The 17,425-nt window shown below is 37.8% G+C and overlaps 1 protein-coding gene across 24 annotated transcripts in view; it reads right to left on the minus strand.

The window, feature by feature from the left end:
• Positions 1 to 17,425, minus strand: part of CAMTA1 (calmodulin binding transcription activator 1) — a 981,226-nt gene that overhangs the window by 937,629 nt on the left and 26,172 nt on the right. For 21 of the 24 annotated variants that reach the window (XR_010155137.1, XR_008538068.2, XR_008538069.2 and 18 more), the window contains 2 exons: positions 9,035 to 9,104; positions 4,081 to 4,199 (listed from right to left, as the gene is read on the minus strand). Coding sequence is in view for 19 of the 24 variants with exons in the window: in XM_054662341.1 (XP_054518316.1) it covers positions 4,081 to 4,199; positions 9,035 to 9,104 (189 nt within the window). In the remaining 5 variants the exon portion in view is untranslated. The remainder of the gene's footprint in view (positions 1 to 4,080; positions 4,200 to 9,034; positions 9,105 to 17,425) is intronic. The other 3 variants (XM_024356109.2, XM_024356099.2, XM_016953320.4) reach the window with 1 other exon arrangement.

The raw sequence follows: 17,425 nt of genomic DNA on the forward strand, positions 1-17,425 counted from the left end.
TGACTTTCAGCTTCACCAAACATTTACATATGAATCCACAATATTAAGACTATATTAACTCTTTTTAATTCAAAACTACATTACAGGCCAGGCGCGGTGGCTCACACCTGTAATCCCAGCACCTTGGGAGGCTGAAGCGGGTAGATCACCTGAGGTCAGGAGTTCGAGACCAGCCTGGCCAACAGGGCGAAACCCCATCTCTACAAAATTATAAAATACAAAAATTAGCCAGGTGTGGTGGCACATGCCTGTAATCCCAGCCACTCAGGAGGCTAAAGCACAAGAATCACTTGAACCTGAGGGGTGGAGGTTGCAGGGAGCTGAGATGACACCACTGCATTCCAGCCTGGGCAACAGAGTGAGACTCTGTCTCAAAAAAAAAAAAAAAAAAAAAAAACTCGTTACAGAATAGACTTGCTGTAGTTTAGGTTTGTAGGCCTTTGATTAAACTCCTATAGAGTAAACAATAGAATGAAAGTTCCTAAGAATTAACAAGCAACACAGAAGCAATTAAGCTCAGAGACAGGCTCTATCAAGTATGCTCTCTTGACCAAAAAATAACTACTGTCTACCTACACTCCCTCATCTCTAAAAGGAAATGTTACCCACCTTGCAATACTATTTTAAGGCTTACAAATAATTATATAAAATACCCAGTCAGTAGTAAAGAACAGGTGCTCAATAAATGGTAGGATGGGGCCGGGTGCGGTGGTTCACGCCTGTAATCCCAGCACTTTGGGAGGCTGAGGTGGGCGGATCACAAGGTCAAGAGATGGAGACCATCCTGGCCAACATGGTAAAACCCTGTCTCTACTAAAAATACAAAAATTAGCTGGGCATGGTGGCACGCACCTGTAGTCCCAGCTACTTGGGAGACTGAGGCAGGAGAACTGCTTGAACCCGGGAGGCGGAGGTTGCAGTGAGCCAAGATCATGCCACTGCACTCCAGCCTGGTGAAAGAGTGAGACTCCACCTCAAAAAAAAAAAAAAAAAAAAAAAAAAAAGGATGGAAGGAGCACAATCTCACTCACAACACACACAGTATAAAAGGTTTTTTCAAACAATCACAAATATTTAAACACAGGTCTGAGTAAAGGAATTCCTTATTAGTATAGAGGAGTCACATTATACCCAGAAATTCAACTGTACACATCCAGCAGAGAGAGCGAGCGAGCACACACGAACATGGAAAACAGAGAAAGATGACAGTTGACATTTCATACAGGCAGCTCCAGCCACCAGTCTTACTTTGTGAACATATGCTGTACAGGGAGTGAGATGGAAAACACAAATCTACTGTGCTCTCAACTGCGCGCATTCCCACACGCCTCTTCCAGTGTGAGCCCCTTCAGTGGGATCTAAGAAACAGAGTTTTTGTACAACACAGCTTCTAAATACAAGCCAACTACTTCATGTGGTCCTCATCCAAAACACAGAAATCTATTCCAACTCTGGAAGGAAAACGGGCTCTTAATAAGGGCAGTCTGACTAAACTTTACTTTATGAGCAAGTCGAGGGATTTCACGGGCAATTTTGACTAAATATGATTTAGCATGACATAGGACCACAAAGCCCCAATGAGAAACAAGTCCACTGAACTACGTTTCCTTCAGGTTTTCGTGTCAACATGAAGAATGGCAGGCTGAAGAACGTAAGAAAATGCCAATTCCCAGCTAGATCAAAGAAGTGCTTTAGTAACACCGCTGATTGCTTTATTCCACCTATATTACCAAAGCCAGTTTTAAAAAAAAAAAATAGCAGGTTATCATCGCCACATAACATTCTGCAGAATTAACAATTCGTAGGGTAAGTCTTCTGCTGTCACACTTAATATTCCTCTATTTTTCCAAAGCCAAAAAATAAAACAAGAAAAAAGTCAAGGTCCTCTACAGAGAAATGAGTCAACCTGTAAATTCAGTTCCCTCATAGGAGCTTTTGTCAGCTGAGCTGACAATTAACTGAAAGAACAGCCCATCCCAAGGGAAAGGGTGCTGCATGGCTTCACCCATCAGCTGTGCCACCTCCTGCTGCCTCCACCCTTCAGAACATACGCTCCTCTACCTAGATTTCAGCATGAGTGATAGCTGATGCAAAACAATCCACGTTTTCCCATCTAGATCCTCAATTTTGCATTACACCAGTGAGAGAAAGGGATGCATTTTCCTCTCTGTAATCTGAACTATGGCAGCCTCTGGCCTCCAAGGGAGTATGTGGACTGAGGTCCAGAAAGAAAATAAGGAAAAACTTCTCATTTTTTCTTTTAATCTCATCCTCTATAAAAATTCTTTATCGGATGCTTTAAAGTGTATCTAATATACTAGTAAGGTGCAACATGTAAATAATTTAGAGGTTTTATTAAACATGTGAAAGTTGAAGGGTTATGCTGAAAAGTTTCAAAAAGTTTTGAAGCAACTGATGGAAATAATCTACCAACTAAATTCCCAGCACTGCTACATCCGGCTTTATAAGACTCTTCAGGCCACTGATTTTAATTCACTAAGCAATTTCTGGTTTCAAATATAATGTCAAATCGTAGTTAAAATAAACTGCCACAAGACATGGGTCCATGGGAAAAAATAAAATAAATAAGCTGCCAATTCCACAGGAAATATAATATGGAAAAATACATACTTATTATGGGTTGGGTTACATTTATAAATAAACTAGAACTAATGTGTATAATAATTTGGTATCAAATCTATGTTTCAGGGAATACTAAGAAATACACTGAGCTTTTAAATAATTCATAATCAAGTTCCGACTTATTAAATGGCTTCCAAATTATATAATACTATTTTGCTGAAAGAGTAACAAACTGTGATTAAGACCAATTTTAAGCATATCTACTTCATTTTCATGTCTAAAAATGTCTGAAATAGTTAATAAATAACTGGTTAAACAGCAGGCCTCTAAACTAGCAAACATTTGTCAAAGCAAAAACATTCTGTCTGACGGGAAAATGTAATTTATGCAAATGATCAAAACATAGAGACCTTCAAAGAATTTTACAATCAGTTGAGACGAGTTAACAAAGCTGTAAGGTTCCAGTGAGTATTTAAATCTAACCTGTGATAAGTAAAGAGACTTTTATCCACATAACCTCCCACCACGCAAAACAAAAGCATTCTGAATCAGGAAGTAGTTAGCGCCAAAGAATCTTTAAAAAATAAGGCTCAATAGGCAGCACTATTTTCTTCTTGTGTCTTTTAACAGAACAGAGTGTCCAATAAGGATAGGGTGCTAAATTTGCCTTAACTTGGACATCAATGTTGAGCCAAGGCACACAAATGGAACTTGGCAAAACCAGCAACCCCAGCCATCTGAATTAAAGGAATATAACTCCCAAATTGATGGACGTATACCCAATTCTCATCACCACACTAAACGGGTATTACCTTAAATTGAAATATTCAGATTTCAAAATAAAAAAGATGACAAAGCAATCCACTCCTAACAGTAAGACTCCTGGATTAAAATTTACCAAAAAAGGAAACATCATCCAAGATGATTAACTTTTTTCATTCTACTTCATAAATCTACTTTCTAATTGGATGCTAAATACATAATCTACTGTACAGCCTTCAATCTTAATAAAAATTCTTAGCATTAAGCAAACTTTCTTCATTAGAAAGGACGAAAAGCTGTTTCACTCCTCTGAAACCTGCCCTTTCCAACTCTACAAAAATTCACATTGTCAAGACACTACACATTCTGTGGAACACTGGGACTGTATATTTATTAATTCATGAAGACATAACAACTAACGTTTAACTGGCATGCAGGCAGGGTTAACCACTAAATGCAAGACACTAAAATGCAAGAAAACACAGACAGAAACTCATGCTACTTTAGTTAAGTCAACGTGCACGTTGTGTATCTTTCAATGCAAGCCAAGCAGATCAGAGACAGATCAAAAAACATGTTGGTTGGTTTCTGTCAAATCCAGATTAAATAATGTCATTTACAATTTCCTAGATCAGTATTTTAAATTTAAAGCTAACATAAAGTAGGACTATGTGAAGCAACCTAAAAAATTTGCCCTTAAAATAATTATACCCTTAAAAAAAGAAACTTATCTACCTCATTAGTGTTCCAGCGGTGCCTCTCTTTTGGTAAACTTGAACATTTCGGCAGACATTCAAGCAGCTTTTTCGGTAAAAAGATTTTTACATGACTACTATTGCTGTTCCCATGATCATCTATAAAGAAGAAAACAATAAATTTAGAGAAAATAATAGATAAAATCTCCTTTAAAGTACACTGACAAAGTCAGAAATAGCAGCTCAGTTTAGTCAATGTGAGACCAAGAGCATCAGAGGCCCCACTATTCCTCTTAGTTAATAATACTCATTTACGCATTTATCAGATAGATGGCAGCAGGAATCTGGTCAAGAGGATTTATAACAGGATCGGGCTTGTGCTCCCTGACATGTGAGTGAACAGGGAAAATCCCCGCAGCTGCCCATAACCGAAAGTTATTTTTAAAGGTTCTTTCCCCATGTTTTGATGAAGCACATAAAAATTATAAAATTAACCTCACAAAGCCCAAAAATCTTTTATTAAGCAGTTGAAAAAATGTTAAGTTTCTTAGGTAAGAAGAATTATAGTAATATATGACTATTTTGTTCGTAAATACTACTTCATCCCCTAGACTATAAAAGAGATTTATCCTTTCAAAAGCAAATCACAAATCTTATAAATATAAGGGGTTTAAGCCTGCAGTTAGCTACTCAGGTAATACAGAAGCTGGCCTTTCTAGGTCTGAACATAAAATCATCATTTTAATTAACTTGATTTACATATACATAGCTACATAATTAATGTATTTCATCAAAATGTAACTCTTCTAAATGAGTTAGAGAAATAATAATTACTTTCAGACTAGATAGTATGTCTGACTACCTAATAATCAGTCTACCTGATGATTTCTAGAAGAGATCATTTCCTTTATATAACATTTATTTCACTCATTTATTTGCTTACATATCATTTATTTTTTCACTCCTATAACAAAGTTTCTTTGCCTGACTCAAAATTTCTCACAAGCTTTGGCACATTTAGGTCAAAGTTACAAATTATTCATTCCAGGCTTTTTATGCTAGATAAGATCTCCAATATACAAAGGGTACACATAACTAGGTACTAAGGAGCTGCACATTAAAACATCAAAGACTTAATTTGCTCCAGTAAGTCACAGTTGAAACAACTTTTCATGATATAATAAGGTTTTATAACACTGAACTCAGAGTAAAGAGTCCAAGATCTGGCCCAGTTCTGCTACTTTCTAATTGTGTGACCTTGGGTAAGTTACTTAATAGTTTCAGTTTTCCCAAATCAACAAGATTAGATTATCTCTAATTCTTCTCCAGACACAAATCCCTATAAAATTTACTGTCATTAAATAACTTAATAGGCCTTACAATTAAGCAACCTTACATAAGTATACAGGCATTGGTTAATAATCTTAAAAGTGAAATACAATATCTTTTTCCAGTTATTTACTATGGCTTTGTTCAGTACAGTCTATTTTTTTGAACAGATGAAAAACATCAAAGAACAAAAAATATTTTCTAAGGTCACAAAATCCTCTCCAAACATTTTTCATCTGATTAACACACTTCTTCTCAAGGAAAAGATCTTAAAAGGAAAATATTGGGCATAGAAATAAAGTCTAAAAAATTTGCTACATCATATAGAAAGACTTTATGGAGATGAACTTAAGAGAGTTTTAGCATACTAAATCTTTTTTGGTCCATGAACTACATAACCAATTGAATTATAATACCCATCCTCTATTTCTATAAGCAGTATAAAAACTTTAAAAACCTAAAAACTGACTGCTTTCAAGAATTTCAAATTTTAATTTGATAGGAAAATAAGATTAAACCTTTCAAAAAATCTTCCTGTGAAACCAAAAGGAAACTGTTCAACTAAAAGAAAGTTCATAGAAAGTTCTGTATGAATTACACACTGTAAAACCTCGGTAATCTTATGTGCTTATGCTCCCTGCACTTCATCCTCCTGAGGGAGGTTCCACGGGCCATAAAACTTTAAAGCAGAGAATACCAGATCACGTGAGCCTTTACCTCCCTTCTCTCTTCCCCTAAAGTACTTTTATTCCCATTTTTTAAAATCCCCCATGATATGTACAATTCTGAAAATAGTGGTGAAATTCTAAAATCTATACTCAATTCAAATATTCAACATTTACAGGTACCTTTTATGAAAACGGCACTATACTAGTTGCTCAATGGATGGGCTTGCTCTGAATTGTATATGAATAGTCATATCTCTGAGAAAGCTATCAGTTTGAAGTACAATTCTGAACACTTACGAGCAGAGTTTTAAACCCCAGCTTCTATGTTTGTGATCACAATCTGATGTTAATTTTCTGTTCTTTTAGCCTCTTCGAGGAACCCAGCTACTGTGCGGTATATAGTGTGCGTGTGTGTGTGTGTTTGTGTGTGTGTGTGTGTGTGTGGTATTTATGTAATAAAGGTACTCTTCTCAACAGCACAATTAACTGCTATAGAAAAGGCTTCAGTCTTCCACTCTGATACCAAATCAGGCAGTGGTAAATGCGACCAAAGAGGAAAAGGGGCAGGGCTGTGTAAGCACTCTCTCAATCTAGTTTCTAAACATTACACTTTACACGGAGGTGTGGCCACGGAGTCAAAAGGAACAGGAATATGACTGGCCAGTGGGTTCCCCCTGATCAGTTTTTAAAGTGTACCATTTCCAGAATTTTAGGTTCACGCTGAATATAAACTGGATGTTTTTAAGAAACATAACAATGGGTAAATTTTCCTACTACATTATAAGGATTGCGAGTTTAATACTGAGAAAAGAATTACTGGAATTTCAAATAGGCAAAATGTTAAAACTCATATTTTTAAATTTCAGTGTTTCTACAGGTGAAGTGGGATAAAGAGAAACTTTGATTTCACACTGGAAAAGAACTTTACATGGCTATACTGCATAAAAATCTGTTTTTAAATTAAAATCTGCTTTTTAATGTTTTGGGATAACTAAGAATGATAAAATAACTAAATACATGCACCAGTTTTCAAATCCTAATAATAGTATCTTGAGTGAACAGTAAAATTAAGGCATATACTGGTTTCCACTGCATTATTCAGTATTCAATACAAATAGTTGAACTTTGACACTGAAAAGTGGGAGTGTCAACCAAATGACAGTAAAACACTTCATTATCATTATCTAACAAAATATATGTGTATGATATTAGACTTTACAAAATAATTTTCTAACCTACTTCACAATAAAAAAATAACTAGTGAGGCTCTTGAAAATGACAGATGATTTGCTTGGCTGACAGCTCTAATTCTAAAGAACGAACCATCCTTTCTAGTCAACCTACAAGGTGTAGTATAATATCACTTTCCAAAATGCAAAAAAATGCTCATTCACTTAGGCAAAAAGCAGAATTACTGTTTTCATGTTTTGTTTCAAAAAAATGAGATTCACATTGCCAAATCCTTTACTTAAATCCAAAGAAATGTATTTGACCTTTTCCTTAGAAAATTCTGTGACTTCTGCCAAGGTAAATTATAACTATATTAACTAACCTAGAAATGATACATTCATTTTACTTTGATTCATAATAAAAAATAATGTTGGTTCTATGAATAATGACGAACACTGTTATTCATTCAAGTTGATTACGATTAATCTTTCAAACTCTAGACCAAACTGTTCAAACAGTTTGGTATAACAGTGTATCAAATTGCTAAATCTTATTGGGAATATCTTTGATCAACAACATGGAGTAGTAAAATCAAAAGGAAGCTCTACAATTTTCTGTTTAGCTCTAATTATTATGTGCTTAGATTTAATTAGTAGGATAGGAACTGAAAACATAAACATATATTGTTATATTCAAGTCAGCATAATGCTCACAGCAGCAAATACAGCCATTACTAACCTAAGGCCTTCAAATCACCATATATCCAAAATACATATTAATTAAGCACTATGTGCCAAACATTGATCTGATTTTGCATTATTCTTTTCCAAAGTCTCCAAAGTGAATTAAACCCAGTAGTAATTCTACAAAAGATTTTTAAAAGGTTAAAGAAACAGAAACTAACAGATTTTTAAGTAGAAAAATATAATTAGTTTTGCTATTTAACAATCCCCTTCTTGTTCTTAGAGTTGTGTGATGATCAACTTACCGCTTCTATTTTTAGGTAGCCCAGATTTACCTTTTTCCTATTGATCATATTACAAAATCTCGGGTCCAGGCTTAGGTCAAATCATAACTCAGGTTCAATAAACTTTTCACTGTTTATCTACATTTACATTTTCAATTGAAAAATATGTATGAGGGAACAGATAAAGTGAGGGCACAGCAGCCCTGTAAGCCATCACTTCAATTTGGGTTTTGGGACATTCTCTCCTCCTCTACTTCATTCAATTCCAACTGGAGGTACATGTGATTAAGTAAATCTATTTTCCATTATTTATTAGGGAGTAAGCACTTGTGGGACTCTACTGTGTATCAGGCACCCAGAAAGGATCTTACATTGCACTCTTTCATTTAATCCTCACGATAAAACACAAGGGCTTAATTACTCCCATTTTACAGAGGAGGAACATGAGGCTCAGATTAATTTGCCCAAGATCCACAGCTGCTGAGTGGCTCAACTGGGATTCAAACATGACCTGTGGCTTTTCCCAAAATACCACACTGCTCCTACTCTAAGTCACCTGGTATTGGACACTAGAATTACAGAAGTGTTGTATTAGTATCAAACATTTGTAAAGTGCTTTGATTTCTCCGTGTGATTAAATCTTTTGCCTTTTTTCATCTCCACAGAAACTTTATGAGGAGAGCATTCTTTTTGCTACCCCAGAAGGATTAAGTAACTTATCTAAGATCACACAGCAGTTAAGTGCAGAACCCAGGTCTTCTGAGTCTGGGCTGAAGGCTGTTTCCACTGTACTAGATGATAATTACTGCCACTGCCAAGCCCACCCCTTCCTGTAAGTCAAAAGCTTTTTCAAATCCTACCTTCTATAGGTGGCACGGTGTTGAGAACACAGTAGGTGCTAGTTCCGCAGAATACACTTTGGGAAACGCTCTAAGGAAACAGAAAATAAAATGTAAAACTAATCTTTCAAAAAGATATAATCTGGCTCTTCTGTGATATTCCTGCCAAGATGCAAAACCTGAATCTAATCATGAGGAAACATCAGACAAATCCAAATCAAGGAACATTCCACAAAATGACTGGCCTGCAATCCTCAAGAGTGTCAAGGTCATGAAAGTCTAAAAGGACTGAAAACTCTTCTGTATTAAGAGATTGAAGAGACAACCGGTTATGACCCAAGGTTCTGATTAGATATTTTTCTACAAAGGCCATTGCTGGATCAACTGGCAAACAGCAACAGGACCTTAGGACTGGAGAGTAGGAATGTCTCAGTGTTAACTTCCTGGTTGTGATTACTGTTCTTGTGGTTATGGAGGAGAATGTTCTTGTTTGTAGGAAGTACATGATCAAGTATTTGAGAGTGATGGAACTTATCAGCAATTTATCCTCAAATGGCTCGGGGGGAAACCGTTCTTTGCATTGCAAGCTTAAGGCTGCTTCAAAATTTAAGATACATATGTGAGAAAAGGTCTGTGCTGATGAACATGCATAACTTGTGTAATTTGTTTAAATGGGAAGTATGTGTGCTGTACATAGAGGAAATTTTTGCTAAGAACCAATGTCATATTCATTTTGAAGCTCAGTCAACACCAACAACATTTTTAACCATTTCCCAACAATAAACCCAACACCCGACTCACCCAAAAAATGTGCAGAGCGCCAACTAGTATTATGGCATGGCAAGTAAATCAAGGGGAATTCCGTTAACAGGAAAGAAACAAGGTCTCTGGCTCTCAGGCTGCTTCACTCAGATAAAATTAAAGATTTCACATAAAACCTACACAACGGTAACTTTTAAAAAAAAAAAGAAAATTTTTTGAATATTGACGGCCAATTATTTTCAGTCCTAAAAATATCTTTTTTGTTTGGTTGCAGTATTAAATAAAATTTTAGATTATTCATCCTACATTATAAACCACATATTTATACACTTAGAAAACCAAAGATAGTTTACAAGTTCAACAACCACCCTCAACATTTTATATTTAAAAGCTACCAGGCATGGTGGCTTGTGCCTGTAGTCTCAGCTACTCAGGAGGCTGTGGTAGGAAGATCGCTTGAGCCCAGGACTTTTAAGGCTGCAGTGAACCATGATAACACCACTACACTCCTGCTCCAGCCTGGGCAACAGAACAAGGCCTCATCTTTAAAAATAATAATAATAAATAAATAAATAAATTTGGTGGCTCATGCCTGTAATCCCAACACTTTGCGGAGCCAATGTGGGTGGATTATTTGAGCTTAGGAGTTAAAGACCAGCCTGGATAACATGGCAAAACCTCACCTCTACCAAAAATAAAAAAATTCGCCAGGCATGGTGGCACACACCTGTGGTCCCAGATACCTGGGGGGACTGAGGTAGGAGGATTGCTGGAATCCGGGAAGTTGAGGCTGCAGTGAGCCATGATCACGCCACTGCACTCCCGCCTGGATGACAGAGTGAAACCCTGTCTCAAAAAATTAATTAATTAAAATAAAATATAAAGAGTTCAGTTCTAACATTTACTAGCTGTCCTTAGGAAAGTAATTCAACCTCTCTGTACTACCTCATCCAAAAAGGGAGGGTGGATACTTCTTCTCTCTGAGGCAGGAGGAGGATTAGGTAATACATACCCAAGTGCTTTCAATTCAAAGGTACCACCCAAATACAAAACACTATTGTTACCATAGTTAATGAGGGTGAGCTTTAACAATGTTAACATTTTCTAAGAACAAACAGGATTGCCTGAGTTATTTATTTGTTGTTGAGTTTGTTTGTTTGTTTGTTTGTTTTGAGACGGAGTCTCACTCTGTTGCCCAGACTGGAGTGTAGTGGTGGGATCTCAGCTCAGTGCAACCTCTGCCTCCCAGGTTCAAGTGATTCTCCTGCCTCAGCCTCCTGAGTAGCTGGGATTACAGGTGTCCGCCACCACGCCTGGCTAATTTGTGTATTTTTAGTAGAGATGGGGTTTCACCATATTGGCCAGGCTGGTCTCGAACTCCTGACCTCAAATGATCTGCCAGCCTCGGCCTCCCAAAATGCTGGAATTACAGGCGTGACCCACCGCGCCTGAGTTTTTTATGCCAAAAAATGTTGCAATCTGACTAAAGTTGACTTCCAAGAATTATTAATTTTCCTCTCCCTTATGCCCATGATCAAATGCTTCAGAAGTCAAATTGTTTTCAGGGTCCATATAAATAAAGTCTTTCTCTATAATGTGACTCCTAGCTACCAGGATAACCATGAGCTCCTTAATTCTTTCTTTTCTATTTCTGTAAAACTCTTGTTCTAGGACTGTTTCCCTCTCTAATTTAACCAATAGTAGTATACTGAGCTAGGCACAGTGGCTCACGCCTGCAACCCCAGCTACTCAGGAGACTGAGGTGGGAGGATCACTTGAGCCAGGAATTTGAGCCTAAAGTGAACCATGACCATGCTATTGCACTCTAGCTTGGGTGACAGAATGAGACCCTGACACAAAAACAAAAAAAGTAGTTAACTATGATAACATCTGTGGTAACAGTCATGTCCAAGGATTCACCCTATAGACTAGACAAGGCTCGGAATTCATGTATCCTTTGGAAAATCCAACATTACTTTCTACCCATGACTGTGAGCATGGAATCACCATACCTTAGGAAAAGTGGTTCATGGGAAGATCTCCAATAGGGGAAAAGTCAGCAGCACGCTGACTTCTTGTAACATCTTTAAGAGTCGCCAGTAACAGCCCACTAATCACATGAATGTAATATCTCATTTTAATTTAGTTTCTGAATTAAAACTTGAAATTTTACGATGTTAAAAATAATGTCTTACATTCAAGGCTTAACATTTCCTGGCTTCCTATTATCAAAAACTGATGGTATAAGATTACCATTTGAGATATCTTAACAATGGTCTTAGGTGAAAAGTTGTTAAAAATCACTTTGGTTCAGTGGGACACACTAATGAATAGCTTCATAAAAAAGGATTTTTATACCCAACTTCAAAGTCTAACAATAAGTAAATCAGTGACAGAATATCTGAAATAACAGGAAGAACTTGGCACTAAAATAACATATGACACAGAAATATCATAGACAAAAACCAATCACACTCTCTCCACAGCACTGCATAATGAAGTCTCCATAGTTAACTAGGAAAGAAACCAAAGTTAAAACTGAAATCAAGTCATTCTATCTTTGAAAACCATAGGTTCTCAAAACAAGCCAAAGCACAAAAAAACTTCCATGATAAGAAAGGGCTACCTTGTACTAGATACCCCTGTGCCAAACACTGGGCCAGGAACTTTCACAGGACAACTTCGTGTTTTGATCTCCCTCTAGGCGCCTGTCTGCAATACTGGGGCGGCTCTGCCATAGAGGGAGGCAGGCTGGCCTTAAGCACCTGTAGAGCCGCGGTGGTATGTTCCAGTCCACCACTCACTGCTAAGAAGTCCGGGCAAATCAGTGAGCCACTGTGTCCACAGGACAACACAGTGGAATGGAAAAGCACAAGCTTTCAAGTCAGATCTGGGTTCAAGTCCTTCCTCAGAAGCAGGTCTTCAAGCACCTCCCCCGCTGACTCTGCACTTCAACTCAGACCCCTCACCCTTCAGGAAGCCTCTCGCCCACAGGGTACCTTTAGAGTAGCCTGTGTTTTCCTCTCACAGAACACATCCTTCTTTATGGTAGCTCCTTCCATTTGTTCTACAACTATTAAAGGAGCACCTAACATGTACCAGACACTGTTCACAAGCTGGGACACAGCACTGAACAAGACAGACAAGGGTCCTGTCCTCTTGGAGATACATTCTAGTGGGGGGAAGACAGATGGTAAATGGGACACTATCCAATAGGGGTAAATTCCTATAAAGGAAATGAAATGGAGTGGTGCATTACTGTAAAAATTTGATAGGATGTTTTTCATTGTTTCTGAATGTACAGCCATGGTGGAGTGGAAGGAATACTTGATTAGAGCATGAAGAAACCTGGATTCCATCATTAATCAAATCAAGGGTTCTCAGCCTTAGCCAGTCATCTAGTGAAATCTCCAAAACTCTGATGCCCAGACCAATTACGTCAGAATGTCTGGGGATGGGACCCAGGCCTCAGTATTTTTTTAAAGGTCCCCAAGTGATCCCAAGATGTATCCAAGGTTGAGAACCACTGAAATAAACAGTTGTATGACTGGGCAACTCTCTGACTTCCCCAGTTTTCTCAAGAGTCAAATGAGTAGTTGACCTTGAGCAGAACTTCTCCAAATGTAATGTGCATGCGGGTTATCTTAGGATCTTCTTTCAATGCAAGTTCTGATTCACAGGTCTGAGGGAGAACCTGAGATTCTGCCTCTAACAAGCCCCCAGGTGATGCCCATGCTGCAATTAATGGCCACACCTTGAGTATCAGAAACCAGATGATCAACCTAAAAGATCAGGAATTAGATAAATGATCTATAAAAGATCCTTCCAATCCTAACATTCCTCAACAGCATAATTCCACTAATTCCTAGAAGATTTAAAAAGTACTTTCATCTGTTAGTACATAATACAAAACTATACCAGAATATCCACACAAGATAATTAGTAGAAACTCTAGGGATGGTTACTCAAGTATAGTGCCCAGTTTCTGCTGGAAGTACCCAAGAAGGCTGGGCATGGTGGCTCACACCTGTAATCCCAGCACTTTGGAAGGCCAAGGCGAGAGGACTGCTTAAGCCCAGGAGTTCAATACCAGCCTGGGCAACATGGCGAGACTCTGTCTCTACAAATATTAAAATATTAGCCAGGTGTGGTACCGTGTGCCTGCAGTCCCAGCTAAATGGAAGGCTGAGGCAGGAGGATTGCTTGAGCCTGGGAGATCGAGGTTGCAGTGAGCCATGACAGCACTACTGCACTACAGCCTAGGCAACAGAGTGAGACTCCGTCTCAAAAAAAAAAAAAAGAAAAAGAAAAAGAAATATCCAAGAGGAGAGATGCAGAGCTCTATAATATATATTCCCTGTTTTCAAAAAGTATACTATCTAATTGAAACAATACTTTTAAAAAAAGGTAATGAAAAAATAATATATGACTTAAAGGTTAAAACAAGGGACAGATGATAGCAGTATGGAAATTCAGTAACTACCTGGCTATCAAGCAGAAACTCTTTGAAGCCATGGACTATGTTTTATTCATTTTGTCTCCACTCAGAGAACCTAGATCAGGATGTTACACACAGGCACATTCATTGTATATGGATAATATATACATATATTAGAGTTTTTGGAAGATGGATTAATCAAACAAGATGCTATATAGTAAGAAGTGATTACAGGCTTTGGAACACAGAAACAGCATAATGAAAAGTGTATTTACCGTTCTTTGAAATAAAGACAAAGAATATTTAGGTCTCCACAGAATTAAAGCCGTGCCTGAATCTTAGCACCTTTACTACTTAGCATCTTTACTATTTTTTAAAAAGAAAAAACTGTAGATACGACCTCTCAGTCCAGTTTTGCTTAGCATCCTAGGCATCGTGCCTAGATAGTTAGGGAGGCTAACTGTATAATGGCTCAAATACCAAAAATGTTCACTTCTTGCTCAGGTAAAGTCCAAAACAGGTGCTCCTGGTGGGCAGACTGTTCTCGCAGCAGTGGCTCTGCTGCCTGTGCTCCTTCTACCTTGTGGCAGAAGACTTTCTAGGTCACTAGGCCCTCTGCATCAAGCCAGATAAGGAAAAGGCATGATACCCATGCCTCAAGAGTTTCAGGGGCCAAGTCTGGAAGTGGCACACTTCGTTGCTCTCACCCCACTGGCTAGAATTTGGTCACGATTCCAAGGGGGACTGGAAAATGCCCAGGAAGAGGAGGAAGAGAAGGAGATGGGTTTCATGATCAGCTAGCAGTCTCTGCCACAGTATCTTCTGTAAACTGCTTTTTAATTACAAAATAGTTACTCCTTTCAGAAATGTCCTCTGCTAACCTACAACTCCATTTTCAATCCCTAAGGCCATTCGGGATCTAAAACCAATATAGGAGGTTTCCTTCTCCAATAAATATTTTCCTAACATACTCAAAATGAGATTTTATCAAATGCATCCTTGAAAGGATGTCTGGCTTGTTCTTCCCAGTATCTCTGGTAATACTTAATACAATGTCTGGTACATAACACAAGCTCAAATTACTTATAGAATTCATAAATTAATTACCAGCCCCTGAGTTTATGGAAAGGAAAAATGGTCCCGTCTCTCGTCCTGGTGATGGTGGTGGAATTTACTAAAAGCCTTCTGTCGTTTTCAAGCACATCTCTTCCTATAAGGCCACCGAATTGCCACTCATCCTCTTGGTCACTTTAATTTGCTATGTCTTGGTACTGTGCCACTGAGACAAAAGCAAGAGACTGAACAAGCAGTGGCTCGAACCTGTAGTCCCAGCTACCTGGGAGGCTGAGGCGGGAGGACTGTTTGAGCCCACGAGTTCAAGGCTGCAGTGAGCTGTGAGCTGTGCCACTGCACTCCAGCCTGGACAACAGAGCAGGACCCCATCTCTAAAAAAATTTTTTAAAAAGAAAAAACTGTAAATACGACCTCTCAGTCCAGCAATGTTGCAGATATTTTTAAAGAAAGGAACCTTATCCCTCTCTTCATTTGAGAAATCAAGGAATATGATAAAAGCTACTTTAAACCTGCTTAAAAAAAAAAAAAAACTTAAAAGGAGTAGGGGGAATACTCAACAGTTTTCACAGATACCAAGAAAACCAAACTAAAACTGGGGGCTAGAGCACAATTAATTATTTAATTAGTATTAATTTATGAATAATAAATGAAATATCAATTTATTAATAATAAATAAAAAACAGCACAAGGTCTGTCAAAAGACATGTTTCAGAGACACTCCCTAAAATCAGGTTAACGATTTTATGAGATGGGCAATTCAACATGTACCCCAAGCCCAAGTAACTTTATTCTTTTTCTGAACCACAAAAGGTTAGTGTGGGAAAAAATTATGTGCTACAGTACAAAAATATTATGTGGTCACATATTACCACTTTTCAAGAAGTTTAAAATATGCCATTAAGTGCTACTATACTATAATAACCCTCACAACTCCCCCATGGGATAGAGACAAAAATTAAAGTATACAGTCAAGTTAAAAGGAAAAAGTCTGGTAGGTAGCCGACTTCCTACTCCTGGGGCAGGCTAAATAAAAAAATGAAACAGTAACCTCTAAGGTAATTGGGGCACAAACCATTTTAGGCTCTCAAATTGAGTTCAACACCTAGAATTGAGTTCAAAAGCAAACAAGTAGCTTGAACAGACTACAAAACAGTTCAAGTTCTAAGAGGCTGACACAGGAACTAATATTACAATATATCAAGCCAGATTTATGGCCTGAGAAATCAGATTAATTGATTCTCTATTACCAGAGATGCACGTAAAGCATGTTTAAAGTGATTTTACAGTTTTTTTTAAAATTATTCTTTCTAGATATGCATCACAGTATCATTAGAATTTTCATAAATTTAATTTGGCTTGGAAGCCAGTATACTCAAAGTCTGAAAATAATCAAAGAGCACTTACTAAGTGTCCACATTTGTACAAATAGATTCAACTAGAATACATTCAGTAAAAAAAACTGTATAACATTTAAAATGATATTGTTTCAGTAGTACTTATTGTTACTCATACTAATGATAATTTTGTTTAACTCCTCAGAGAGAGCATTGTAAAATATCAACAAAATCAACCCAACAAACTAGGCATTCTATTCAATATTATGTACGTATAACAAGCATTTTCATATATAAAATCTTATTTCGATCCTAAAAGGTAGCAAAGCACACATTAAGCCTATTCTAGAAATGGAGACACCAAGACATGGGTAACAAGGCACTGGGCAAAGGCCACAAGCTAGGACGGGGCAGAATTAGAACCAGACCAGTTCTCCCATACTACTGTGTGATTTCCACAAGAAAACACGGTTCTCTCCCTAATAATGCAGCAATGCTTCTCCACAAAGCAGCAATGCAAAAATGTGGGCAGAAAAAGTAAGTACGATGCTCTGAGAGAAAGCTAAGGCAAACGCTCCCACTGAGGAACACCGAGCAGGTTAGCTGGGAGGGAGACATCCTGAAGGAGAAGAGAGCGGTGGAACAGAATGCTACCACATACACCTAGAAGGTGATCTTGTCTAAAGATCCTCCATGCCTCTCAAACATTTTTTGGTCCATGAACCACAGACCACCATCACCTATCACTACTTGCTACTGCCCAAAGAACTAAAACCTCATCAAAACTAAAGAAGAGAATGACAC

The sequence above is a fragment of the Pan troglodytes genome, chromosome 1 (assembly GCF_028858775.2).
Source record: "Pan troglodytes isolate AG18354 chromosome 1, NHGRI_mPanTro3-v2.0_pri, whole genome shotgun sequence".
Taxonomy (NCBI): domain Eukaryota; kingdom Metazoa; phylum Chordata; class Mammalia; order Primates; family Hominidae; genus Pan; species Pan troglodytes.